The following is a 27959-nucleotide window of genomic DNA, read 5'->3' on the forward strand; positions in this document are numbered from 1 at the left end:
GTAAAATCCTGGAAGTAAGAGTATAAACTCTCCTTGCATGTCCTACAAACCTCAGCTTTCCTTCTGGAGAACAGTTGATAACTGGGACATCTGCTCTGTGAGAGTGGTGGAGGTGAGGTATTCTAATCCCACAGCTAATCAAGGAGAAGTGAGTGTAAACTTCCCATTCCAGGATTTTCAGTTTGTTTTTTTCCAGCTTAGCCCACCTGTTACCAGATAAGGATTCCTTAACAGTAACTTATTCAAATCTTCTTAACACAACTCAAAGTCCAGCAAACACAATTTACATTACTTTTTCCTGGACTAAAATTGATTTTTGCATTTACTGAGCAGAAATGATTGGACTGTGGCCCTTTGCAAAACAGTATGAGAACTATTTTCTGAATGGGTGAGGGAGAAATGGGAGGAGCAGGTGTATGTGTAGGTCACATTAGAGACGAAACTTGGCCTAAACACCATCTTTAGTATGAAAAATGGGTAGGCTATTTTGTGAACTGGATTTCAAAGCTCCATGGAGGGGCTTGTATTTCAGACTGGGGAGGAGGTGTCCCAAGAATCCCTCCCTTCCGTCATTTTTTTTGGAGGCTCAACAAAGTGACAGAAGGCAAAGCATTGTGGTTACAGAAGCATTAATCCCTTTGGTAAATGCACTTTGTGGGCAGACAGATAAATGACAAATGACTAACCAAATAGAAGCTTGTGGAGGTTTGGCTTTATTCATTCCCATAAAAAAACTGGTAGGAGGAACATGTTTTATCACATGAAGGCAAAGGGTTCCTAACTCAAAAAATCTAAACCCTGTTTTTAATTGGCTTTTTTAGTTTTAAAAACTAAATGGAATTCTTGTGAAGTATAAAATATTTAGGACTAATTATTGATCTGTGATTTCCAATGAGGGATAATGTGTCCAAGGATTATGAGAGGTTGCGGGGCAAGGAAGGGAGAAAGGGAGGGGGTGAGGGAGGGAAAGTCATCAGAAAAGCTATGAGGATTCTACTTTTTTCAAACCCAATGGTCAGAATATTATGTTTTAAAACTTTGGAATAAGGCCTGTTTGTGTTTTAATGTTACATCTGACTGTTCTGGCTGAAAAAAACTGGATACTGGATGTATCAAATCTTTCTAGACTTTATTCCCTCATCTTCCTATTCCTTTCTCTCTGTCTCTCTTACAGACACACACACACAGGAGAAAGAAATAATTTGCCTTAAAGTCCATTGTTGCCATGCCTTTTTTTAGTCATGTTTTTCTTTATAGTCAGTAAAGTAAAACAACATTTCTATAGACCTCAAAGAGAGATACTGATTTGGTGAATGTGCTCTCTGAACCAAAAAAAAATCAGTACAAAAATCAGGGGGAAAAAAAATCAGTGCACATTGTCTGACAAGTTCAAACTGGAGAAACTGATATAAATGTTTGAGGGTAGGACTGTCCAAAAGAGAAAATGAACCTCAGTTACTGCTCTAACAGAGGCTAGCAGAACTAAAAGCTTTAAAGCCCCATCTAAGCATAAATGTGGGACTTTCCAGGTGGCCCTTGTGGTGAAGAATCTGCCTGCCAATGCAGGAGACGCAAGAGACGCAGGTTCGATCCCTGGGTCGGGAAGAACCCCTGGAGGAGGGCATGGCAACCCACCCCAGTATTCTTGCCTGGAGAAGCCTGGAGAATCCCATTGACAGAGGAGCCTGGCGGGCTACAGCCCATGGGGTTGCAAAGAGTCAGGCACAACTGAGCGACTCAGCACACACACAAACATAAAATGTAATTGTTCTCTCTGGTAAGAAGAAAATGTTTAACCATAGGAGCAGAAATAGCTAGAAAGGAAAGTACAATTGGGCATAATTCTAAGACTTCTTAGCCCTTTCAGTAAACAAACCATTTACCCCAGAGAGGAAGGTGTTACTACTGAGACAGGAAGAGAATTAACTCTAAGCTTATCCAGAAGTGCCTGGGTGTCTGGGATTGGCTTTGATATAATACAGGAGAGAAGGAAGTCGGTGAGGGTATAGATGAAGCAAGAGTGGCCATGGGTTGATAATTGTTGAAGCTGAGTGATTAATATTTGGGGATTTATTACACTAAGACCTCCACTATTATATTAACGTTTTTACATTATTAAAAAAAAAGATATTCTAGGCAGGACAAAACCCTTGTTTCTGAGATCACCTGGCTATTTTTAAGATTTTTTTTTTAATAAAATATATTCAGGACTTCCTTGGCAGTCCAGTGGTTAAGACTCCACACTTCCAACGCAGGGGACTCGGGTTCAGTCCCTCGTCAGGGAACTTAGATCTCACAAGCCACGTGGCAAAACCAAAAAAAGAAAAATGTATTGGAGACTCGCAGACACATGTATGAATTTGTTGCCAAGTGTGAGTGGAAGGGGAGAGACAAACAGGGACGGATTTAGGCATTTATTTCGCTCTGCTAATCGACCCTGTAAGTGTGTTGCTGAGGAGAGCTTCCAAGATGGATTGGAAAAATAAAACAAAATATATGTAAGTTTTAAAAGTGTATCCAAGTAGCTTGGCAGTGAATGTGTTTTCCTCCCTTTTAAGGGAATACAAAATAATCATTTTGGCTTTTGCATGACATCCTGTGGAAAGCTGATGAAACACTTTAGGAAACAGCTTGTCCTCTGTACTAACACACCCACTAGTAGAAGAGAAAGCCTTTACTTGAACGATCCATGCCATTTACCGGGTATGTGGACTCCAGCCCTACATCCACAACTTTTACTCATTGATTTTGAGGAAAGCGTCTTGCTCTCTTTTTACATATTATAACGCTTGGCCAAATTTTCTGTAAAATCTGCCTGCATCAGGATTAACCTTTCCAGTTTTGCAGATCTGGCCATCTAATTCAACAGGGTAAATGGTTTGACACCCTTTGATACTTGTTGGAAATAGTAGCAAATAATGAAATCCCAGGGTGTCACTGGGGGTTATTTACACTTGTTAATGATTAACCACCCCTGGTTCTTGGACTGCAGAATCAAGAGTTTCAAGGCCCCAAATACAGCTTATCCTATTTTAGACCCTTGCTTAGGTTTTTATAGAAGATCTTCAAAAATCCCCTCCAGCTGAAACCAGAACAAAACCTGTGTCCAATAAATGGTGTTTGGTACATAAAATTATATCCATAGTTACAATGGACTATTATTTAGTCATCAAAAATGATAGACCCACCGTGTAAAAAAAGGTTAAAAGAAATTCTTTATTTGGGGGGACCATGTAGCATGTGGGAATCTTAGTTTTCCAACCAGGACTCAAACCTCCATCCCTTGCAGTGGAAATGCAGAGTCTTAACCACTGGTCCACCAGGGAATTTCTAAAAGAAATTATTTAAGGAAGGAAAATAAGTCAGAAACTCAGATCTCCATAAAGAAAGGAAGAGCTCGGAAGAAGGAATAAGGTAAGGTAAAATCAAATGATGATGACCAGTCTAGACTGGGCACCTGCCTTCTCCAACTTCATCTCATACACTTTGTCTCTGTCGCTCATATATCAGGTTTTTTTGTACAAAAAAGTATAAGATGAAAAACAAACCCTCCTTATCATGCATGTCATTCTCTTCCCCTCTTCCTCCAAAGGTGGACTTTATTAATATTTTCCTGAGTATCATTCCAAAAAACTACACATAAAAATTTTTACACAAAAGGAATACTGCTATAATGTTCTGTACTTTGCTTAAAAACAACTTATATATATTATCAACCTTCCTCTATCAATGCAGTCTAATTTACTTTACTATTATAATGACTGCACACTAAACTTTTCATGTTTTGGTTTTTTTTTTCATGTTTCTGTTTATTTGGATTCTTTTTTGTGTGTGTGTGAACTGCTTATCTATAGACTTTGCCCAACTTTTTAAAAACAGGACTCTTTTTTCCCTCTGACTTATACGAGTTCTGCATAAGTTTGGTAAATCGATCTTCTGCCTGACATGTGCTGACAGTATTTTTTCCCAGTTGTTTTGCTTTTGAAAATTTTATGAATTTTCCCTCACACACAAATTTAAAAAAAAAACACAAAATACTTGTACACATGTGTATCTTTTACTATGTCTCGGATTTTCTGTCCTGGTGAGAAAGGCCTTCCCCACTCCATGATTGTATTCATGCCTCCTTCCAGAACAAGTTGTCTCAGCCTCAGCACGACTGACTTTCAGACAGGATGATCTTTCCCTGGAGGCCTACCCTGTGTGCGGTGAAACGGCAATGCCCTGGTCTCCATCTGCTAGAGGCCAGAAGCATTTCCTCCCCTCCAACTGTGACCACTGGCAATGTCTCCAGATGTCTTCAAATGTCCCCTGGGAGGCAAAGATGCCACATGTATTCCTCCTGGAGAACCACTGTTCTAGAACATACAGAGGTGCATTATTAATTACTCTAACATTTCAATCTTGACTCAGATGAGTTTTATTTTTGTTAGAGGAGTAACATAGCCAGCTTGATTTGTTTGTTTTTTAAAATTTTATTTTTAATTGGAGGATACTAGCTTTTCAGTGTTGTGTTGGTTTCTGCCATACAACCACGTGAATCAGCTGTAAGTATACGTGTCTCTTCCCTCTTGAACCTCCCTCCCACTCCCCCACCAGTTTGATTTTTAACTAAAAGTAGTTCACTGTCCCAATTCAATTTACCTCTGATCTGAAAAGTCACCTTTACCAAAATTGAAATGTCCATATCATATTCTTGACTGTCGCATTGTTCTTTGTGTCCTCATTATTTAATCTCATTATTAACTTCAAAATGCACTTTAACATTTGAAGGGGCTTCCACTGCCCTCCTCCCAATCCTAACTCATCTTTCAGAATTTCCCTGGCTTTCTCCAGATGCTTAATTTTGATGAAGTGTAGCAATTAAAGAAAAAAAAATCCTGTTGGTATTTTAATAGAAATTGCTTTGAATTTAAAGATCAGTTCAGGGAAGATAAACATCTTTATGCTTTGTTATATTGAATCTTGCTGGAAGGGATAAATTACGTCTTTTATTTTACTTAAGTCTTCCCTTATGTCCTTCAGTAGGGTTTTAAAGTTTTCTTCATAAAACTTGCACTTATTTCTTGTTAATTTTATTCCTAGATATTTCATCGTTTTATTGCTGTTATAAATGGGTCCTCTATAGCTTTCAGAAGAGGTAATGGTGATAAATGGAAACGTGTGAGTGGATTAACCCTTTGATGGAAAGAGGAGAAAGGGACTAAGTTAACGGGTACAGTATTCTTAAGGTCTTACTTTTACCTCATAAATTTGGTACTTATTCCAAACAGTATGTATTTTTTTCTTTTTTAAATCGGGACACATTTCCCCCCTGTATTCACTATTGGTCCATCTAACCCTGTTCCTTTAGTTCTCTGTCAAATGCTTTTAGGCTTATACAAAAACAGGTTGGTTCTTACCATTTTAAAAAGAGAAGAAAGGGAATTCCCTGCCGGTCCAGTGGTCAGGACTTCACGCTTTCACTGATGAGGGCCGCGCTTCAATCCCTGGTCAGAGAGCTAAGATCCCCACCAGCAGTACTGGCAAAAAGAAGAGAGAGAGAAGGAAAAAACCCAACAAAATAGAAAATTTGACAAAAGTTACAAATAAGTGAATAGAAGAAATAAATAAATACACAAAAACGTGCTCACCCTCTCAAACCAAGACATGTGAACCTTAAAAAAAAAGCTGTCATTTATTTGCCTAAGAGATTGGCAAATATGAAATTCTTTTATTTATCTTTCAGCTGCTGTACCTCATGTGGGGTCTTAGCTCCCTGGCTTGGCAGGGTAGAGCCTCAACCACTGAGCTGCCAGGGAAGTCCTTTGAAATTGATTGGTAATATGCAGTGTTAGTTAGGGTGTCCAGAAAGAGGTTTTCAAATATGTAAGAAGATTGGGTGGGCAATTTGGCAACATCTGTGAAAATTCTGAATGCACAGACCCTTGACTCAGGTAGGGACGCCTACAAATACACTCTCACAAGCCCCTGAAGACCTGCATACAAGCTGACATCCTGCTCAGGCATTCTGGTTCAGTTTACAATCTGAAGGATCTCTTGAGATTGGTTGGTGTCTGTGCTCTATCAGTTGTTAAATATTTTAAACATAATTGGACTATCTCTTAGTGCTTAGTTACAGACTAGACACTAGACACTTTTAATGCTTAGCACTAAAGAAACTGTTACATAAATGAAAAAAGCAAATTGCAGAATATCATTATTGTTTGGATCAGGGACCAGGGGTCAGAACGGGGTGGGGATGGGGGGGACAAATGATTGACCTTCCCTTCTTCACCTGGCAGCTAGGGATGATAATAAGGCGTGCTTCTTAGGATGTTGTCAGGAATAAAGATAAACTATGTGAAGTACGGATTGTATTCTTATTAATGATTCTTACCATCTCATTTTTCATGCATCATTTTGTTTGATAAATATTTATTGGGTCCCTATGATGTGTGAGGCCCTGTACCAAGTGCATGAAGATTTAGTAATGAGCACAGATTTTAGTAGGGGAAAAATGAAAGAAGAAAGTGCTAGTCTCTCAGTCATGTTTGACTCTTTGCGACCCCATGGTCTGTCCATGGGATTCTCTAGGACAGAGAATCACTGGAATGGATTGCCATTCCCTTTTCCAGGAATCCTCCTGACCCAGGGATTGAACCTGGGTGTCTGCTTTACCATCTGAGCTACCAGGGAGGGTCCGTGTGTGTGTGTGTGTGTGTGTGTGTGTGTGTGTGTGTGTGTGTGTGTGTGTGTGTGTGTGTGTGTGTGTGTGTGTAAGGACAAGCACATTAACAGTCAAATTAGCAAAATAATTAAAAATTGTGGTGTTGTGGAAGAAAGAAAGGGTTGAATTAGACCTGTGGTTCTCAACCAGGGGTCTTCCCGCCCACCCCAATTTCTGTCCCCTCTGGAGGACATTGGGAATGTCTGGAGTTTGTTTTTTTTTTTTTGATCACAACCTCTAGGGGAAAGGTGTTACCGGCCAGATTGGTTAGCCACCAGGGAAGCCCCCTACAACCAAGAGTTTTTGTTGTTGTTCAGTTGCTAAGTTGTGTCCGACTCTGCAACCCCATGGACTGCAGCACACCAAGCTTCCCTGTCCTTCACCATCTCTAGGAGTTTGCTCAAACTCATGTCCATTGAGTTGGTGATGCCATCCAACCACCTCATCCTGTCATTCCTTTCTCCTCCTACCTTCAGTCTTTCCCAGCATCAGGGCCTTTTCCAATGAGTTGGCTCTTCGCATCAGGTGGCAAAGTATTGGAGCTTCAGCATCAGTCCTTCCAATGAATATTCAGGATTGATTTCCTTTAGGATTGACTGGTTCGATCTCCTCACAGTCCAAGAGACTCTTAAGTCTTCTCCAGCACCACAGTTCAAAAGCATCAATTCTTTGGTACTCAGCCTTCTTTAACTCTCACATCTACACATGACTACTGGAAAAATCACAGTTTTGCCTCTATGGACCTTAACTGCCAGGGAAGCCCCCTATAAGCAAGAGTTATCCAGCCCTAAACAGCAGTTGAGAACCCCTGAGCTAGATAGTGGCAGCAAGGGTAACTAAATGTAGGTGAAGTGGTTACAGAAGACTCCTCTGAGAAGATGCTATTTAGGCCAAACTTTGGGCTTCCCAGGTGGCGCTAGTGGTAAAGAATCTGCCTGTCAATGCAGCAGACCTAGAGATGAGTGGGGAAGATTCCCTGGGCATGGCAACCCACTTCAGTATTCTTGCCTGGAGAATCCCCATGGACAGTGGAGACTGGCGGGACAGAGGAGTACATAAAGCCGAAAAGAGATGGACAGAACTGAAGCGACTTACACCGCACGCAGGCCACCTTTTGGTGAGAAACAATCAGATATGCAGCCAGTCCTGTATGGCCATCCCAGGCAGAGTGGACTTGAAAACAACTAATAACATTGAAAACCCCCTTACATTTGTATGTAGTATACATATGCGCATATGGAGAGTGAAATAGTCAATTAAGACGTCTTTCCTAATTTCACTTTGTATACTTTCCTGCTTGTAGTCTTGAAAACAAGCTTCCTCCTCTTTTTGTTTTTGTAAAGAAAAAATGAGCGGTTTTTAAAAAAGGACAAAATGCAGGTAGATTGGAAGGGAGCTTCTGGTAAAATTCCACATAGATTTCAGAGAAGAGGCAGGTTTTAGAGTAGCCTCCACGTGTTCAGATGGCCCTTGTCATAATCTGTGGTCAGTTTCTGCCCTAGATTGCCTTCTTTATCCACCAGACCTTCCACCAGACATGGCCAAGAACACTTGGTTTAAAGTCTGGGCTTTCCTGGTGACTGAGTGATAAAGTATCTGCCTGCAATGCAGGAGATCCCTGGGTCGGGAAGATCCCCTGGAGAGAAGGAAATGGCAACCCACTCCAGTATTCTTGCCTGGAAAATCCCATGGTCAGAGGAGCTGGGTGGGCCACAGTCTATGGGGTTGGACACCACTTAGCAACTAAACAACAATTTATGTCCAGTACTTGGTTTTACACCTTTTAGCTTTGTTATATTTGGATGTGCTACCTTGACTTTAGGGATAAAAATCATAATTACTTACCTTATTAAATGAGTATTAAATGAGGTCATTTAAATTAAGTGTTTCTTAAACTGTAAAGCACAATACTACACTTGGTCTTAGCCAAAAGGGCAGAGAAGCGATGGGGTCACAGATTCAGACAGGACTGAGTGGCTGAACTGAACTGAAAGTGCAATATAGAAACACAATGTTGAGAATAGAGAGGTTAAAAAGAAGAAAGAAAAGAGGAAAAAATTAAAAAAAAAAAAGAGAGAGAATAGAGACATTAAAGGCTGTGTTCAACAATGATCTTTTTTTCTTTGTCCTGAAGAGTTCAAATCCCCTCTAGGTAAACAAAAAGGAGGCCTGTGGCTACAGAGGTAAAAAGTGGGGCTGGGAAGGGAAGTGCAGGCTTGGAGAAAAGTGATTACAAACCGAAGCAGTAGCACAAGTTAAGTATTCAGGTAACTGAGGGGAGGAGAGTTATCCTGATAAGGCTGATAAAATCACCACATTGATGGGTTGAGTCCTTGAAAAGACAATGGGTGGCTTCTCCTTGAGCAGCCCAAGATCCTCTGACCTGAGATGTGAAGACATGATTATAGAACCCTTCTGTGGAGCCCAGCAGTCGGCTTATTTTATTGAAAAAGAAAAAAAATCTGTCCTGAAGTGAGGAGACACAAAAGGGATCCAGTGACTGTGAGTCATCCTTCCTCCGCCTAAGACAGTGCTGGGTGGAATCAGGCTTTATTATCCAATCACTTGATGGACCAAGTATCAAAATAATAACACAGAATGTATTGATACACTTTCCTGGCTTACTTGCCTTTCCAAGTTTCATTTTTGAGTTTTTGCCTTTGAAGAGTTTGCAGCTGTGAAAAGTAGCTTAAGTCTGGGTCTTTTCTTGGCCTTGAGGCAGCCTGGGAAGATAAGACACCACATGGAACTATGAGAGCTTGGAGGGGAAAAAAAATAATGGTGTAAAACGTGATCAAGTACCTCCTCTCCCTTCTCACTCAGGCAACTTTCCAATATAATTAATATTCATATGAAGTCAGCAAATAATATGTAGTCAATGTGAGTCCACGTTTTTCCCCCCAAACACGGGAAAGAACCTTTAAAAGTCACTGGATCAGTTTTACAGAGAGGCCCTGCCTGGTACATGAAGGGACTCACAGAGCCAGAACTGAAACTTGTTTTTCCACCTTGAGAGAAGAAAACAAACAAAAATATCCTAAGCAATTGCTGGTTCTTCAAGCCCACTCTGTGGGGCTGTCTTCCTGGCCTGTATCACGCAGACTCCAAGCACTTTCTTCCCAGAATGCACCAAAATTTCAAATCTTCGGACAAGTTTGGGACAGGCTCTGGTGTGTGTGTGTGTGTGTGTGGGAGGAGGGTGGTGCGGGGGTGTGTGTGTCGTGCATCACCCAGAAGGGTGCCCGGGTTCCCTCGCGGGCGTCTTGCCAGCTTTAATGACTGCTTCGATGTGATTCGCTTGAGCAAAAAGCGACAACTGCCCGGATCAAGCTGGACTTCCAGCGAGAGAGGAAAATTTGACTTTTTCCTCCTCCTCGCAGTTTCAAAGAGACTGTTACTCCTCTGCACCGCTCCCCCTTTCCCCTGCAAAGTTGGTTTTCTAGCTGTAAACTCCGTTCCCATCTCTCGGTTGCCTGCGAATCGCCGTCAGGAGCCAAGCTGACTTGGACGGAGAAAAGGACACCTTTGTGCACAGAAGGAGAGCCCCCGCGTGGCCAAGCGCAGCCACGCGGAAGGAGGAGACGTTTCGGGCGCGCGCCGGGGCCGGCGGCCGGGGGAGGGCGAGGCCCACCCGGAGGCAGCGTGTTCCGTGGAGCCGCTTCGAAAGCAGTTGAGGCAGTCGGAGCGGCTTTCGAAGTCAGCAAACAAAGCGTCTCCGCAGTAACCGCCCGGCTCCGGGGGAGGCTCCTGCCACTCAGGCGGCGGAGGCGCAGCGCAGGCGCCCCGCTCCTCCTCCCGCGCCCCTCCTCCCCCGCCCAGCTCCAGGTCCCCAACGGCCGCGAGCCGCCAATCCCGACGACGGGCCGCCCTTCAAACGCCGAGAGCGCCGCGGCCCCGGAACGGGCGGCCCCCTACCCGCCCAGCGCCCGTGCTGCGCGCGGGCGCAGCCGCTGATTCGTCTCCAGCCTGGCGGGGAAGAACGCGCAAGGGGCAGGGGAGCCTCCAGGGTGGTGGTTTCCCCCCAGGCCTCGGTTCCCCTCTCGGCCGTTTCAGACGCGTGTTGTCTTAGGTGCCCAGCCGTCGGCACACCGCCCGGGGATGTGTGTGTGGGGGGCGGAATCGAAAGGTTGCCGCCTTTTTAGAGACGCTGTTTTCCTTGTTTATTCATCTTAAGTCCTGTAATTGGGGAAAAAAAAACACGCAAGCTTTGTAAACTCTGGTCTTAAGTCACTTGGGGGGTGGGGCGGAGTGGGTGGGTGTCTTTTTTTGGGAGGGTGAGTGGGTGGGAGGCTGGCTTTAATTTTCAGTGTAATCCGACAACAGAGGCTCCAAAGTTTTAGTTAGTCGTGGTTTGGCCGCCTTATTTCTTCTTGGGTTGAACCTTATTTCCACAGAACTTCTGCCGGTTCTTCATCGAGGTTACAAAACAAAGTGTGCAGAACACAAGCTGGAGGCAGACTCGGGCGCTGACGTCTCTACTGTGCTTATTTACGTTTGGTTTTTTTTTTTAATGATGGGGAAAGTCTTAGTGTGGCATGTGACAGTTCGTTGACTTCAAAACAACGGGACAGACACGCCAAAACTGCACCCAGAGGAGAGGGCAGGGAGGGGGCTGCATTTCTTGAAATCAGCCTAAAGCATCTGGACTTTTAAAATGGGTAATTTCATCCAGGAACTCCCTCTGGAGCCCGGCTAACTCTCAACCAAAATAAACCAACAGGAACATGTGTTTACTTAATGGTTAGTTTCTGTTTGAAATACCGGGGGGTGGGGGTGGGGTGGGGGTGGGGGGGTGGGGGAAAAGGGGTCCCCTAGCAGGATGTTAAGTCCTAAAAGTAGACTGTTTACCGAAACAGACGAGCGGCCCCGGGGGTCCGGGGGTGGGGTGTCAGGCTGAGTCTCAGGCGGGGCGGGCGCGCGTCCGGGCCATCCCCAGGCACCGACTTTTAAAGAGCATGTGAGCATGACAAGTGTCTGTCCGCAACATGTCAGATTTCGAAACTGCCTTGCAATCCAGTCCGGAACTCGCAGCTTTAGCCGGGGGGAACAGACTTTAGCCTAGGGTGTCTGTGTCTCATCCTCCCCCCATCCACCCGCCCTCCCCCACCACTGTTGCTTATGGAGAAAGAGCCCCGGGAGGAGAAGGGTGCGTCGCTCCGCGCCCGCGCGTGTCAATGGCAGCCGCGCGTCCTGGAAGAAGTTGGTTCTTTTCCCGAATACTTTTCCTGCGCAGCCCCGCCCCTTGAATCAGCAGCGGCTGTCTACTCCTGCGGCCAGAGTCGGGCCGGTGGAGTTGGGGCAGCTGTCAAAATCGAAAGGGGAGGCTTTTTCTTCCCTGGGGTGGAGGAGGGAACGGCGTTTCCCTCCCCCCCCCCCATCTGTTGCAATTTCCTAACCAAACGCACCCTCTCCAGACCCGGGAAGAAAGGCCCAAGGGAACAATTCCGGGCGCTTGGCTGGTGTCGCCGCCGCCAAGCCGGGGATGAGGGCGGCGGGCGCGCGGCGGGGACAAGGGATTGCGTTCCTGGGCTCGGCCGTCCCCACGAGGGACCGGTGACAGCCGCCCCGGGGGCGCGGGGTGAGGCGGCGCGGCCCGGGCGCTCAGAGCGGTCCTCGGCTGCTGGAAGGTGCGGGGGAGGGGCGGAGGAGCGGCGGGGCGGGCGGGGGACGGGGCGGGCGGCTGGGGGCGGAGGCAGGACCTCCGGTACCTTCCCTCCTAGCCTCGCTCACTCTGACAGCGCGGAGGTGCGCCGAGCAGGAGCCGCGAACAAAGGAGCGAAGTGGGGAGGGGAGCGAGTTGGGCGAGGGAGCGTCCCCGGCCCGCTGCCAGAAGATCCCGGCGGGAGGAAGCCCGAGTGTCACTTGAATTCCGCCCGAGGAGCGGGCGCCTGGGATTCGAGCGCCGCCGGGTTTAGCAATAACGGCTGGAGCGCGTCCTCCAAGTTACGGGAGAGTCGGCCGGGAAGGAGGACGACCGCTCGCCCCCTCCGTCCCCGCTCCTGGCCCCTCGAGACCCCCGCTGTCGCCTGGCGCTGGCCGGGGAGCTCCAGAATGAAAAGCAAGAAAGGTAAGGCTCGCGGGCGGCGCGCGCCCTGGGCGCGGGTCCCGGGGCAACGTGCTCGCCGGGCGGCGCGGGTGACTCGGTGGACTTTTCCGCCCCCGGGGGCTCGCAGGTCTGAGCCGCGGCCGTCCTCTTTGTAGAAGCTGCGTTTGGAACGGCCGTTGCTGTTCTCCTTCCAGACACAACACGAGGGGCTCTTGTGGGGAGACGGGCCTCTCCACGCTGCTGGCACGTTGTCAAGAAGCACGCTCCGCGCCTTGTTTGTGCGCCTCCAAGTTTCATTGTCTCCAAACCGACACCCCACGCTCCGCCGAGCCGCCGCGTGGCTTCTCGCCGGCGGGGGAGTGGGGTCACGAGTCGGGGGGTACCCCCGCCCTGCTTTCCTCCGTCGGGACCCGGGGTGGTCCGGCCCGCGGGGTCGCGGCGCTTTGTCTGAAAGTTGGGCTCAGGGGTTCCCCACTCGCTCCCGGCAGGGTCCGGGCACGACTGCTCCTGGGACGGGGCGTTTTCACCCTCGGGAGGAACGAGACTCTGGACCCCAGATCGCCCCCGAGGGTCAGTCCCTTTGGAAAGTTAGATTTTCCAGAATTCCTAGGCTCACAAAAGTTTTCCCACGATGAATTTGGGGCAAGAGGAAGAGTTAGGACTGAGGGCGTGCAGTGAGGACGAGTCCAAGTGTGACATGCAAAGAGCGAGCCTGTCATTGTTTCCACCAGGCCTTCTGGAAGCTTTAAAACTGAAACTTGCCGTCAGTCTGGTTTAAAAACAAAATAGAAAGAAAGAAAAAAAACCACCACCACGAAAGGTCAAAGAATGTTAACTCCCTTTCGAAGTTAACTTTTGAGTCCCGGGCAGGGAGGCACCCCGAACGTTCCGTCGTGGGCCGGAGCTGGCTTTTCTGTTGTGATTTATGTCGAGTGGTTCAAAACAGAAGTTAATCGCTGAGGGAAGCCAGCGCGGGGGGGGGTGGCGGGGGGTGTGCTGCGCATGCCCAGAGTGGCTCCTGCTCCACGTTCTCCCAGACTCGTCCGGCTAATACGATTCACAGACTCAAGTTAGAACGAGGCAGCCCCGGACCGAGAGCCTGTGTCCTCGGCCACGTTTTCACTTTGGACTTACATTCGATTGACCCCTGGGCGGTGACTCAAAACACGCGGAGCCCCGCACCTCCCGCTCTGCGGGCAGGAGTCAAACTCAACGTACCCCTCGCCCCCGGGGCGTTGGTAGTTGAGGTTGGACCAACTCCCCGCGTCCCCTCGCCGGGGACCTGGGGGGCTCAGAAGTTTGTGTGTTTTAGTGGACTGGGCGAGAAAACACGCGCGGGGAGCGCACAGGGGGCGTCGGGGACGCGGGGGTATCTTGTCAGTTCGGAGAGGACTGATAGGTTCAGACAGTCCCCGGGAGGGAGGCGTTCCCTCCCTCGTGGTGAACTGCCGGGGATAAGTTGGGGGGAAGGGTGTTTCTGATGGGTGCCTCTAGGGGTGCGAGAACTGAGCTTGGCTTGCCCCATTGTTCGGGCTCTGGCGGGGGCGGCAGTGATGATCCTCCCAGGCCACCTCCGGGCTCTGGGGTATCCCCTCCCCACCGTGCCTCCCGTCCCCCTTCCCTCGAAGCCCCCCTCCCCCAGGCGGGGGCCGGCAGGAACCCACCAGTCCCTGGGGAATCTCCGGGGAGCGCTGCCCCGGGGCGCGCGGTCCTGCCGCTGCGCGCCGACTCATGGAAACAATGAAAGGTGACGTGTTGGAGGGGAAACTTCGCAACTGGTTCAGAGCCCGTGCGGGGGAGCAGAGGCTGCCGAGGTGGCCCGGGTTTCTTTCCCTTTTTAGGTTTTCCTGGCAAATCCTCCGCCGGTGGGCAGACCCCTCCGGACGTTGAGATTCACGGCCCAGTTTCTAGTTTCTTCTTGTAATCTGAAACTCCGAGGCCTGGGCGAGCTCTCGCTCGTGAGCTCGGAGGGGCGACTCCGGCGGGGGCCGAAGAACTGGCGGAACAAAAGCCTGCGGGCCAGCGGGGGCCGGGCTCCTCCCTCGGCTCGTTCCGCCCGGACCTGCCCGCCCCTGCCCCGGCCTCCGGCCACCTGGGGGCCCCGCGCCCAGCGGCCTCCGCCGGGGCTCCGGAAGAGACCTAGCTCCGCCGGGCTCGCCGAGTCCGACTATTGTCGGTCTTAACGAAAGTCTGTGAAACTCTTTTCAAGTTTTTTTGAAAATAAAAGCACTAAGTCAATCGTGGAGCCGGGGGGGTTGGTAGGACTGGTTAGTGATAATAGTGTCCCGCCTTAGAAAACTGAGGATGCCAAAAAGATCTCCCCAAGTGATTTTCAAACGAGCAGAAGACTCGTTGAGGAAAATCCTCTAAGTGTCTTTGCTCCCAGCTCCTGACAGGGTGGAATCCTTGGATCTAGTGTCTGGGGTGTTAAGGTTCTTGTCGCTTCTCCCAAGATGTTAAGATCCGGAAACTTGTTAGGTTTGCTTTTTCCAAATAGCACATTTATAAGTCCCTTTGGTTATTCTTATTCCGAGATCCCTTTCTAGCCTCTTGCAGATTTTTTTTTTTTAAGTCCAACTTCACAACCACTATCTCTGACTCTTCCCCGTGCTCTGCCGCTCCCTCTGTTCCTATTCAGAGGGGGAAAAAGTGCTTTTTAGGGTTGTGGGATCCATAGGCCATCTTGTGGCTTTCTAAACAACATTTCCTTGTATGTGGATAGAGTAAGAGGCTTGTGATCCCCGCTTCCCGCCCAGCTCTCCCCACTCCCTATCACCACATTTTTGAAAGCGTGAGCAGAGCAAGACATTTGGAAACAAGTCGTAACCGGGAAAGCGTTCAAAAGCTCTTTTACAATAGGAAATGAGTAACGTGGAAAAGTCTTTTTGTTTTTCCAAGTTGAGCCACAATCCGGAGGGAGAGTTTTAATGGAAACAGCCCTGACAGCAGCAAACGTGGTTTGCTATAGTGAAATACCAGCTGGGGCAGCCAAGGGACTGAAGTCTTAACTTCCTGTTCGTTCAGCTTTGTTAAGACGTCCGGAGGCCTGGCACTCATTGATTCGGCTGAACTGAGAGCAGGGTAAAGTCACTGCGGTTTGGTATTGCTTAACTGGTATCTACCTCTCGTCGCTCGCCTGTTTTGAGAGTGACGGCTTCTTGTCAAACCAAGTAAGCAGATCAAAGGACACACTTTAGGGGTTTTTTGTTTGTTTCAAACTATTTGTGATTATCAGTTTACAGTTGGGAATTCACTGTTCAGTGTGCAGATTTTCACAGTTTTTAAAAAGTTAAAAAGTTGAGGGGGAGCTGTGGGTTGGTGGGGTAGTAATAGCCTTAGGAAGATCTGGCTTTTCAGACTTTTTGATGAGTTTAAATAAACTGCTTTATTCAAATTAGTGTTAGTCATTCAGTTATTTGATACGTTTTTTAAAAGTTAAGATTTTTTTTTTTTTATCAGAGCAGTTGTAAAACAGGAACATTTATAATTTCTTAAAGGTTTTTTTTTGGTCAATACTTCCTCAGCCAAATTTCAGCATGGGTTTTAAAAGGTTTTCATCTGCTCAACAGTGAAGGCACCTTCAGTTTTAAATGTGCCTCCTTTTTTTGAAACTTTTTTTTTTAAAGCAGTTTAATGAAATCTTCTGGGGAAACAAACGTCAGATACGTGGTAGCTGTTAAAATTTAGGATTCTGGGGCCTTTTACTGATGGCTGTCTGTTCTTGAAGCCTTGAGCTAAAGTGAATTTGCAAGATCATCCTCCTCTTTTGTTAGAACTTGCTTTACTTTGTCCTTGGAAGTTTCTGCGTTTTCTGCGGACACTCCCTCCAGCACCTTCTGCCCCCTGCCGTCCAAAACTGAAAATGTGTCAGTAAGTAGAGTTAGACTCAGTTAACTGGTGGGCGATCTCATCCATCAAATGCTTTAAAAGGAAGGATTTTTGGAAAAATTCCTTTAAAGGCCATTGAATGGTTTATCACTCTGAGGACTATTCTGTTTTTATTTCCTACCAAGGTAAACTACTTGAGGTTCTGTCAACACGTTAATAAGAATGCCTACCTTTGCATTTCATGCTACTTTAATTTCCTTTACATAGAAATACTGGTTTTTAGAGCATACTATAGTTTGTAATTCATTTATGTTTAAAAAGTTCTAAATTATCTTCAAAAACAAGAATTTATTTCTTTAGTCAGAGTAGCCTTTTGTAGTTTTGAAAGGGAAAAAGTTAAAGTTCAAAATTTGGGGCTGTCTCTTGGTTAAGACTCGAAGCTTCCAATGCAGGGGGTTCAGGTTCTGTCCTTGGTTGGGGAACTAAGATTCCCATATGTCTCGAGGCACAGCCAGAGGAAAAAAAAAAGTCTAAATTATCTTTAAATGTCTAAAAGGGCCAAGTTTGAATTTTTGTGGAACCCAGTCTATGTGTGATTTAAATGTTCTCTATGATGTGTGAATTTTTAAAATTTCTAGTAGGATTAAAGTGCTTGTAAACAAAAGAGTTTCCTGGGAGTTGCATATTCAAGTTTTCTTTGTCATGTAATGATTTAAAGCTGAATCCTGCTTATTGATATGTAGTATTCTAGGTTCAGAATAAGCTGGCAATTGAAATTTATAGAAATGTAAAAATTTACTCAGTATTCTGCATCTTTTGAGGTCTTACATAAGTACTAAAAGTAGGAAAAGCTTTTTATGCAATGAAACTGAAAACATCAGTGGTTGGTTGTATTTAGTAAAAAGTGACTAGTGCTGTCCATTAAAAGTAGGTGTCTAGTTTTGAATAAAAGGAAGTAGCAGTGAAAAAGAAAAGGAACTGGCAGAAGATTCTGGCATGCATTTTATCTTTCAAATACTAACTGGGTTAAGAGTGTAATTTTCCTTCCTCATATCAGTGGGAAAAAAAATCTTCCGTTTTATTTCAAAACCTTCAGTGGAAGAGGGAGGAAGAACAGCACTTGAAACATGCATTAAGATACTGGCTGGCTTGTTTTTCCCAGTTAGCAATGACCTCACCGAGGAGGTTGTCAGACACATCCCGTCTGCTGTGCCACCTTTCCTGTTTCACACGTGGCACGCTATTCGCCTTGGGTGCAGCTTTGTCTCGTTTGCTGGATTAGACTTTTCTGAGCTTCATTCAAAAGGAATGTGAGTCGTTGAATCCTATAGGAAAGTGGGTACAAAAGGGAATCTGACCGTGGGCTGGGGATCTGGAATATGCTGCGAGTCGAATTACCCTGCAGATTTCAGATGAGCCCTGGTGTTTCAGGACAAAGAAACACCAGTGCTTCCCTGGGCTCTCAGAAGTTGAGAAAATGCGGTTGTGCTGAGTGGTTAAGAGAGGTGATCTTTGCAGTAGGTGCTCTGCTGATAAAAGCAGCTGATGGCTGGCCTCTGTCCTGTCCTAGGTGTTGTGGCCGCATCTGGCAGTGAGACTGAAGATGACGACAGCATGGACAGTCCCCTGGACCTCTCCTCTTCTGCTGGCTCAGGCAAGAGAAGGCGGAGGGGCAACCTGCCCAAGGAATCTGTTCAGATTCTCCGCGATTGGCTGTATGAACACCGATACAACGCCTACCCCTCAGAGCAAGAAAAAGCATTACTGTCCCAGCAAACACACTTATCTACACTACAGGTAAGAAGGCATTCCCAGGGATGGTGGGATTTCCCCTCCCCCCCCCCAGAATCACTTTACAGCATTCCTATATAGCAAGTCATAAACTGCCTCCTTACTCAAAGAAGAAGGGGGGGCATATCTTTTTCTTGTAAAGTTTATAGTGCTAACAGCTAATAACTGTTAGCTATCTAGAGAAACAGAAACACTTGACAGTCATCTGTCAAACAGCATTTCCTTTAATGCCTAAAAGAGCCTTCCTTTATGCACGGAACATAAAAAGGAGGTTAAATCTTACTCTATTGCCCAGGAAACTGGTTTGATATTTAAACAAGGACAGACTTAAGTGAGGTAATTCATGTCCTGTCTGTTGACATAGTCATTTGAACTGGGAAAAAAATCAGTAACTGGGAGGAGTGGCTCTTTTCATACAGGAAGGTTTTCCTGTAGTTGATTAACTTCAATGCTGGTCAGTAGATATTAGGTTAATATGGGGAGAGTTAAAAGGTAAACTTCCCTCTCTAAAATCATTTTCAGACATTTGAGAACATACACCTTTTTTTTTTTTTTTGTCTTCCTGAAAGGGTTTAAGGATGATGAGAAGCCAAAAAGGGAATTTGTATTAGAAAAGGAGGAGGTTTATGACAGGAAGCACCTCTCCTTTCTTGGCTGGGCTCAGAATACCTTGAAATAAATTTGTAGGTTCCTATAAGCCTTTTCATGCCTTGTTTAATGCAAAGAGAGAGACCAGTTAGGCGTCCCCCAAGAAGGTTCTGGGTAAAAGAATCCACCTGCCAATGCAGGTGACTTGGGTTTGATCCCTGGGCTGGGAAAATCCCCTGGAGGAGGAAATGGCAACCCACTCCAGGAGAATTCCATGGACAGAGGAGCCTGGTGGGCTATAGTCCATGGGGTCGCAGAGAGTTGGATACTACTGAGTGATTCAGCAACAGGAAGAAGGAGGTTCTCAGGCGTGTTGGCAGAGTATTAACATGTCTAAAACATCCCCGTACAATTTCAGGTCTGTAACTGGTTTATCAACGCCCGGCGCAGGCTCCTCCCCGACATGCTGAGAAAGGATGGCAAAGATCCAAATCGGTTCACAATTTCCCGCCGTGGGGCCAAGATGACTGAAGCCAGCTCTGTGGAGTCAGCAGTGAGCATTAGGAACCTCATGCCGGCTCTAGAGGAGAGCCCGTTTCACTCCTGTACAGCTGGGCCCAACGCAGCCCTGGGGAGGCCACTGTCTCCTAAGCCGTCCTCCCCGGGATCCATTTTGGCTCGTCCATCAGTGATCTGTCATACCACCGTGACTGCGTTAAAAGATGTGCCTTTCTCTCTCTGCCAGTCAGTTGGTGTGGGACAAAACACAGATATACAGCAGATGGCAAACAGCAGCTTTACAGACACCTCCCTCATGTACGCAGAGGACTCCTGTAAATCTGGACCAAGTGCAAACACACAGAGTGGTCTTTTCAACACTCCTCCCCCTACTCCACCGGACCTCAACCAAGATTTCAGTGGATTTCAGCTTCTGGTAGATGTTGCACTCAAACAGGCTGCAGAGATGGAGCTTCAGGCAAAACTTATGGCTTAACCCCCCCTTTTTTTTTTCCCAAGCAAAACAGTTCTCAAAAAAAATGTTATGATTGCTGGGATGATAGCAAAAGATGAATTTGCGTTATTTTATATATTTTTTTATTAATATTTGCACATGGGATTGCTAAAATGAAGCTTCCTGTTACTGAAATGTCGTCAATGGAATACACTCATTCCAAGAACTATAAACTCAGAGCTACTGTAGAAACAAAGGGTTTTCTTTTTTTAATGTTTCTTGGTAGATTCATAATGTGAGATGGTTCCCAAGATCATGTGATTTTTTTTTTTTCCCTTTCCCGTCCCTTTTTTTTTTCGTTGGTGTTTTTTTCAGACTGTGCAATACTTAGAGAACCTATAGCATCTTCTCATTCCCATGTGGAACAGGATGCCCACATACTGTCTAATTAATAAATTTTCAATTGTTTTTTCAAACAAGTATGAATCTAGTTGATTGATGCATTTTTTTCATGACATAATAAAGTATTTTCTTTAAAAATTCCTGTAATACAGAGTATTTTGTTGAGGGAGGCACTTCTTAAAAATGAGTAGGAATATAGCACCCCAGTGAGCAGGAAGTTGGGGGAAGGGTGGAGTGTGAGTTAGGGGGGGTGTCACTAACTCTTTGAACAACTGTGGACAAGCCAGTCTGTATAAACAGGATGTGTGATATTTACTCTTGATAGGAAGCATAGCAGGCCCTTAAATCTTTACTTAAAAACTGCATGACAAATGAAATGAATCATTTCCATGGGTGTTTAGCTAACCAAAAATCCCTTGGTGGTCTAGACTGCATATTTTAAGCTGTGACCCATGTTGAAAAGGAAAGTCTCGAAGCACCAGATTGCAGCCTTAAGTTTTCAGAAGGAAACAACAACCCAAGCAGTTCTTAGTATTGCCTCTGTCATGTTACCTTCTAAAATAATTTTTGTTCAGTGGTCCAGTTTGGTAAGGCCTTTACGTTTAAAATCATTTTTCAAAGCACTGTCTAAAATGGTTAAAACAGCAGAGTTGTGTCTCCAACTCTGTTATTATGTTGCCAAATAATTGTTAATTTATTAGGTTTCTTTTCTAAGGTCGTGGTTTGTGAAAAGTGGTGCCTGACACAAGTGGAGTTTGTTGGAATAGGCAATTCTTTATGAAGCCAGGGTGGCTAGAAGGGGATTGGTGGTGTTCCTTTCACTTACATGGTTGAGTGGATTTGTCACATGCCACAAAACCATTCTTTGTAGTCATGCTTAGTATGAAGTTTCTTTGTTATTATAGTCATGTTCTTTCCAGCCCTGCCCCAGCTATGAATTGTCTAAGTTTGAGGGAGCATTAGAGCTTCAGTATTGTTTAAAGAATGTAGAAAAATTCTTGCAAACTCAAGTTTGTCTAATTTTGAAATTCTGTTTAGAAGGTCCCTACCGTAAAAAGAGCTAAACTCTTTTCTAACTGGAGGAGAAAAACTGATGAGGACAACTAAGAGTTGAAAGAAAACCAAGGGAGGAAAAGGCAGATGCTCCAGTCTGAGAGGGAGTCAGTAATGAAGGCACATCAGGCTGACGTGGCCTGGGCCCAGCTCAGAGTCATAGAAATAGACAAAACCAAAAATGAAATAAAATATATAAAAGGAACAAAGTAAACAAAAATGAAATAAACTGCAGGCAATTAAGAATCATTACTGGCTTTAATAGCTTAGATCAAAGGCTGGAATTCTTTGAGTGCAGATAAGGGAGGCCAGCAAATCCTGAAAGGCTTCCCTTGATAAGATATTTCATTAATCATACAGTGGGGGGAGCAGGAGGAAGCAGTCATATAAGTGATTTAGAAGAAAAATAAATGTCAAGGGTCAAATGAAACCCAAACATTAAAAAAGAAAAATCACCCTGAATAGATCTGGTGGATAAATAACTGGTATATAATAAACATAACTGGAAAAGTACATGTAATATTTATTCAAGTCGGAGACAAATAGAAATAATTTTTATGCTTAGTATCCGGATGGTATATCTTTTCCTGTTTATTTTTAATTTGTGTTTAAAGCTTATCTCTTTAAGAATAGAATGTATTTGGGTCTTGCTTTTTAATTTAGCCTAACAATCTCTTGCCTTTTACTTTGTGTTTGGTTGATTTATATTTAATATAACTATTGATATGCTTGAGTTCAGTTTACCATTTGGATTTTTTTTTCCCTCCCCCTGTTCCTCTTTTCCTGCCTTTTTTGGGGTTAGTTGAATATTTTACATATGTTGTTGTAAGTTTCCTATTCTCTTTCAAACTATATTGTTTTTAATGGTTGTTCTTACGGGATTACAATATACATTTTTGATTTATCATAATCAACTTTGAATTAATATTACACAACCTCATAAAAAATATAGAAACTTGCAACAGTACAGTTCCATTTACTCTCTTCTTTTTTGTTTGTTTTTATATATATTTTGGCTATAACTGATCAACAGTATGTCATAATTTTTGTTTGAAACAGGACTATGTCTTTTTTCAAAAAATAAGAGAAAAGAGAATGTATACAGGCATACCTTGGAGATATTGTGGGTTTGGTTCCAGACCTCCACAATGACATGAATAGCACAAAGTGAGTCACACAAATTTTTTGGTTTCCCAATCCATATAGAAGTTATGTTTATACTGTATTAAGTGTATAGAATCATTAATCCAATAAAAAAGTATATAACTTAATTTAAAAATACTTTATTTGCTAAGAAGTAACTAACCATCATCTCAGCTTTCAGCAAGTCATAATCACTTTACAACACTTAATAACATCAAAGATCAACTGAGGAAATTCCTTGGTGGTCCAGTGGTTAGGACTCTGCTTTTGCTGCCAAGGGCATGGATTTGATCCCTGGTTGGGGAACGAAAATCCCATAAGCCGCAGAGGTGTGGCCAAAGGCAGGAATAAAAAAGATCAATGATTACAGATAACTATAACAAATATGATACAAATGAAATAATTTGAAATACTGTGAGAATTACCAAAAGGTAGCACAGAGACATGAAGTGAACAAATGCTGTGGCATTGATAGACTTGACATAAAAAATACAACATCTGCAAAGCACAATGAAGCAAAGGGCAATAAAAACAAGCTATGTCTGTATATAGTATTTATTTTATATTTCAGTTCAGTCGCTGAGTCGTGTCCGACTCTTTGTGACCCCATGGACTGCAGCACGCCAGGCTTCCTTGTCCATCACCAACTCCCAGAGCTTACTCACTCATATCTCTAGAGTTGGTGATGCCATCCAACCATCTCATCCTCTGTCATGCCCTTCTGCCTTGAATCTTTCCCAGCATCAGGGTCTTTTCCAATGAGTCAGTTCTTCACATCAGCTGGCCAAAGTATTGAAGTTTCTGCTTCAGCATCAGTCCTTCCAATGAATATTCAGGACTGATTTCCTTTAGGATGGACTGGTTGGATTTCCTTGCAGTCCAAGGGACTCTCAAGAGTTCTCCAACACCACAGTCCAAAAGCATCAGTTCTTTGGTGCTCAGCTTTCTTTATAGTCCAGCTCTCACATGCATACATGACTACTGGAAGAAGCATAGCTTTGACTAGATGGACCTTTGTTGGTAAAGTAATGTCTCTGCTTTTTAATATGCTGTCTAGGTTGGTCATAGCTTTTCTTTCAAGGAGCAAGAGTCTTTTAATTTCATGGCTGCAGTCACCATCTGCAGTGATTTTGGAGCCCCCCAAAATAAAGTCTGTCACTGTTTCCACTGTTTCCCCATCTATTTGCCATGAAGTGATGGGACCAGATGCCATGATCTTAGTTTGCTAAATGTTGAGTTTTAAGCCAACTTTTTCACTCTCCTCTTTCACTTTCACCAAGAGGCTCTTTAGGTCTTCTTCGCTTTCTGGCATAAAGGTGGTGTCATCTAAACATCTGAGCCATTTCGATATTCTTCATTCCTTGCGAGTCCAAATGACATGTCATTTCTCTTCGGTTTGAATTTTCTCGAGAATTGTGCAGGGCTGCTGGTGACTAATCGGTCTTATTTTTTTTCATTGAAAATGGCTCTTACTTTCATCTTCGAAAGATAGTTTCACTAAAGATAGAATGCTAGATTGTTTTTTCCGTCACTTGAAGGTATTGTCTGATTTCCATGGTTTCTAAAGAGCCATCAGTTTTCACTTGTATCATTGTTCTTTTGTATCTAATGTCTTTCTCTGGCTCTTTCATCTTTGCATTTCTGCAGTTTGGCTATGATGTGGAAAATTCTGAAAGAGATGGGCATACCAGACCACCTGACCTGCCTCTTGAGAAACCTGTATGCAGGTCAGGAAGCAACAGTTAGAACTGGACATGGAACAACAGACTGGTTCCAAATAGGAAAAGGAGTATGTCAAGGCTGTATACTGTCCCCCTGCTTATTTAACTTATATGCAGAGTGCATCATGAGAAACACTGGACTGGAAGAAGCACAAGCTAGAAACAAGATTGCCGGGAGAAGTATCAATAACCTCAGATATGCGGATGACACCATGCTTATGGCAGAAAGTGAAGAAGAACTAAAGAGCCTCTTGATGAAAGTGAAAGAGGAGAGTGAAAAAGTTGGCTTAAAACTCAACATTCAGAAAACTAAGATCATGGCATCCGGTCCCATCACTTCATGGCAAATAGATGGGGAAACAGTGGAAATAGTGGCTGACTTTATTTTTCTGGCTCCTAAATCACTGCAGATGGTGACTGCAGCCATGAAATTAAAAGACGCTTACTCCTTGGAAGGAAAGTTATGACCAACCTAGATAGCACATTAAAAAGCAAAGACATTACTTTGCCAACAAAGGTCCGTCTAGTCAAGGCTATAGTTTTTCCAGTAGTCATGTATGGATGTGAGAATTGGACTATAAAGAAAGCTGAGCACCGAAGAATTGATGCTTTTGAACTGTGGTGTTGGAGAAGACTCTTGAGAGTCCCTTGGACTGCAAGGAGATCCAACCAGTCCAACTAAGGGAAATAAGTCCTGAATATTCATTGGAAGGACTGATGCTGAAGCTGAAACTCCAATACTTTGGCCACCTGATGGGAAGAGCTGACTCATCTGAAAAGACCCCGATGCTGGGAAAGATTGAGGGCAGGAGGAGAAGGGGACAACAGAGGATGAGATGATTGGATAGCATCACCTACTCGATGGACATGAGTTTGAGCAAACTGGGAGATAGTGAAGGACATGGAAGCCTGGCATGCTGCAGTCCATGGAGCTGCAAAGAGTTGGACACAACTGAACAACAAAGGGTATAATTGTAATTATCCTGCTTGTAATTGTTGAGCTTGAATCTGTAAGTTTATTTTGTTTTTTACCAAATTTAGGAAATACTGGCCATTATTTCTTCAAAATTTTTTTTCTCTTCTCTCCTAGAAGTCCAGTAGATTTATATTACATTATTGTCTTAGGTGCTGTTTTTCTTTAATCTCGTTTCTCTTTATTCTTCAGATTGGATAGTTTGTATTAATTTTTAATTCACTAACTCTTCTACTGTCTCTAAAGTGTTAAGGCCATCCAGTGAATTTTACTATTAGTTATTCTATTTTTCACATGCAGAATTCCCAATTAGTCCTTTTTTATCATTGCTATTTCTCTGCCTAGATTCCCCATCAGTTTATTAATTATGAGTATGTTTCCTTATAAGTTATTTACTGTAGCTTTGTTAAAGTATTTGATGCCATTTTGCCTCAGTACGAGTCATATATTGATGCTCTTTTGCTTGTCTGATGACATTTTATTATACGGTAGACATTATGGATGACATATTAATAAGGACTCTGGATTCTGCTACATTCCTATGAAGAGTGTTAATTTTTGTTCTGGCAGCCAGTTCATTTGGCTGGACTGAAGCCTCAGACTCCTTCTCCCCTGTAGTAGATGGTAGCTCAGATCTCTAATCACTTCCTTCAGCTTCCAGTTGCTGCCGTTCAGTGGATTCACTGGAATCTCCCTGCATAAGCTGACCGAGGATTTGGACAGAGTTTAGGTTCAGAGTTTGAGGTTTGCTCCTTCTGCAGCTCCTACCTTTTCAGGATTCCTCTCCTAACTTTCCATCTGCTCCACCAACCCCAATTCTGTCCTTGACATCTCAGGTAAATAAGGCTGCAACTCTCCGCCACCCTTTGTCTTCTGAAGAGTGAGATGTGCCCTAAGGCAACCAGGTGTACGCTTGCACATCTTACCCCCTTGCAGTTCCTTTTGAAAGTAACTGGTCCTTTAGTTACTTTTAAACTCTAAATTAGGAATTCTCAAATTTATCTGTGCATTGGAAACACCAGAAAGGTTTAAAAACAACTGTGATTTGGGTTTGGGAATTTTTTAAAGATCCCTTGGTGATTCTAATGCATAGACAAATTTGGGAACCATTGCCCTATTCTTTAGCCATTGTTTCTCTTTGTAAGTAGAACATTGGGAACTGACAGTTTATTCTTTTTCCAGACCTAGAAAAATTTGTGTCCTTTTGTTATTGTTAAAAAACAATTTACTGTAAAATTATAACCCAGGTCAACTTAGTCAATGAGAGTTCCATTTGGGTTCATACTATGGTATACATATTTTGTATACTATATTGTACATATTGTATACATTATGGTATACATATTGTATAGCCCATAAAATATGTAAAACCAGGACACTAACAGATAGACTTAACACTGCAGGAAGGTAAACATGCATTTGGCTCAAACCCCAAAATAAAGTTTATCTCTGGAACCCAGCCAGAGAGTAAAAGGCAATGTTCAGAGATCAAGTTTTAAATGGTCTCACTGAGAAAAAACAGACTTTCATCTGAGATGAGTTTGATTCTGAGATTGAAAACAAAATATTCAATGGATGCCTGCGGGCGATGAAAAAAAGTAACTTAAAGTTGACGGTCACAGTTGGACAGATGACAAACAAGGACAGCATGATCCAGAGATGCAGCCCACAGTAAGTACTATGAGGATTTCACAAAATGTCAAAGAAACAGTTTTTGATTGAAATGTTTCATAGACACTGAAGAATATACAACCTTTGAAGCACCGGGTCAATGACTTACAAATGGAATAAAAGCCCATGATAGGAATTTACTCAGACTTGAAGAGAACACGCATTTAACATTCCCATACAGACAAGGAAAATGAAGCCATAGAGGAAACTAGAAGGTAAATTGTTTTTCTAGAAGGTAAATTGTTATTCTTAGAAAGCCTTGCCAGTTTGGGTTTTTTTGGCTAATATTCCAAACTTGTTTTTATAATTAAAATGACTGAAACTTGAACATGGTCACATTTGATTGGATCACTCAAATTTATGGTGGTTTAGCCGCTAAGTTGTGTCCGACTCTTGCGAGCCCATGGACAGTGGCCTGCCAGGCCTGCCATGGAAATCTCTAGGCAAGAATACTGGAGTCGTTGCCATTTCCTTCTCCAGGGGATCTTCCTGACCTAGGAATTGAACCTGGGTCTCTTGCATTGTAGGCAGATTCTTTACCAACTGAGCTATGAGGGAAGCCCCTCAAATTTACAATCTTAGGACAATTTCAGCTTTTCTATCTTGTCTCAAATTATTGGTAATTATTGCTAATATATATATTTAATACTCTAAAGGCATGTATTCTTATAAATTTTAATAGGATAGGGCTTTTAGAGACTATAAGTAGATTGAAATACAGTAAAAGATAGTCTTTTAACTTTCAATGTAAACTTTAAATAAACTTATGTTAACTTTTGTCTCATTACCTAATCTGATCACTAATGTTTTGTTGCTTTAGTGATTTCTTTCTTTTTTTCTTTTAAACTTATTTGGCTACACTGGGTCTTAGTTGTGGCATGTAGGATCTAGTTCCCAGACCAGAGATCAAACCACCCAGGTCCTCTGCATTGGGAGTGTGGAGTCGTAACCCCTGGGCTACCAAGGAAGTACCTGATTTTTGTTTTGAAGTTTGATTTATTCACATGAGTTTGTGAAAGGGCAGTGTATATACATATTTTGTTAGTTAAATTTTCTTTTCCCCTAACCTATTTGTACAGTCT

At 44.0% G+C, this 27959-nt stretch overlaps 1 protein-coding gene, 1 long non-coding RNA gene and 1 pseudogene across 15 annotated transcripts; 1 reads left to right on the forward strand and 2 right to left on the reverse strand.

The window, feature by feature from the left end:
* Nucleotides 1–3192: 3192 nt before the first annotated feature.
* On the reverse strand, nucleotides 3193–10788 carry LOC145534447 (uncharacterized). 3 transcript variants are annotated; one of them, XR_014074611.1, is made up of 4 exons: nucleotides 7180–10788; nucleotides 5403–5522; nucleotides 4199–4358; nucleotides 3193–3330 (listed from the first exon to the last, which is right to left on the reverse strand). It is a non-coding gene; the product is annotated as an uncharacterized LOC145534447 (long non-coding RNA). The 3 variants fall into 3 exon arrangements; XR_014074613.1 differs by having other exon boundaries at nucleotides 8948–10504; XR_014074612.1 differs by lacking the exon at nucleotides 3193–3330 and having other exon boundaries at nucleotides 4199–4353.
* On the reverse strand, nucleotides 8529–8656 carry LOC145534994 (U2 spliceosomal RNA; annotated as a pseudogene).
* Nucleotides 10466–20454, forward strand: TGIF1 (TGFB induced factor homeobox 1). Of its 12 annotated transcripts, XM_081561946.1 has the most exons (5): nucleotides 14538–14943; nucleotides 15780–15925; nucleotides 17746–17893; nucleotides 18154–18380; nucleotides 19381–20454. In XM_081561946.1, the coding sequence occupies exons 4-5, from the start codon at nucleotides 18198–18200 to the stop codon at nucleotides 19954–19956; spliced, it is 759 nt and encodes a 252-aa protein (XP_081418072.1). In that variant the 5' UTR covers nucleotides 14538–14943; nucleotides 15780–15925; nucleotides 17746–17893; nucleotides 18154–18197; the 3' UTR covers nucleotides 19957–20454. The 12 variants fall into 12 exon arrangements, with proteins under 12 accessions (XP_081418070.1, XP_081418064.1, XP_081418063.1 ...); XM_081561944.1 differs by lacking the exons at nucleotides 14538–14943; nucleotides 17746–17893 and adding an exon at nucleotides 10466–11449 and having other exon boundaries at nucleotides 15780–15836; XM_081561937.1 differs by lacking the exons at nucleotides 14538–14943; nucleotides 15780–15925; nucleotides 17746–17893 and adding exons at nucleotides 10691–10835; nucleotides 11104–11449.
* The last annotated feature ends 7505 nt before the right edge of the window (nucleotides 20455–27959 follow it).

This window comes from Giraffa tippelskirchi, chromosome 14 (genome assembly GCF_054371585.1).
Source record: "Giraffa tippelskirchi isolate mGirTip1 chromosome 14, T2T-mGirTip1v1.2.pri, whole genome shotgun sequence".
In the NCBI taxonomy this organism is placed as follows: domain Eukaryota; kingdom Metazoa; phylum Chordata; class Mammalia; order Artiodactyla; family Giraffidae; genus Giraffa; species Giraffa tippelskirchi.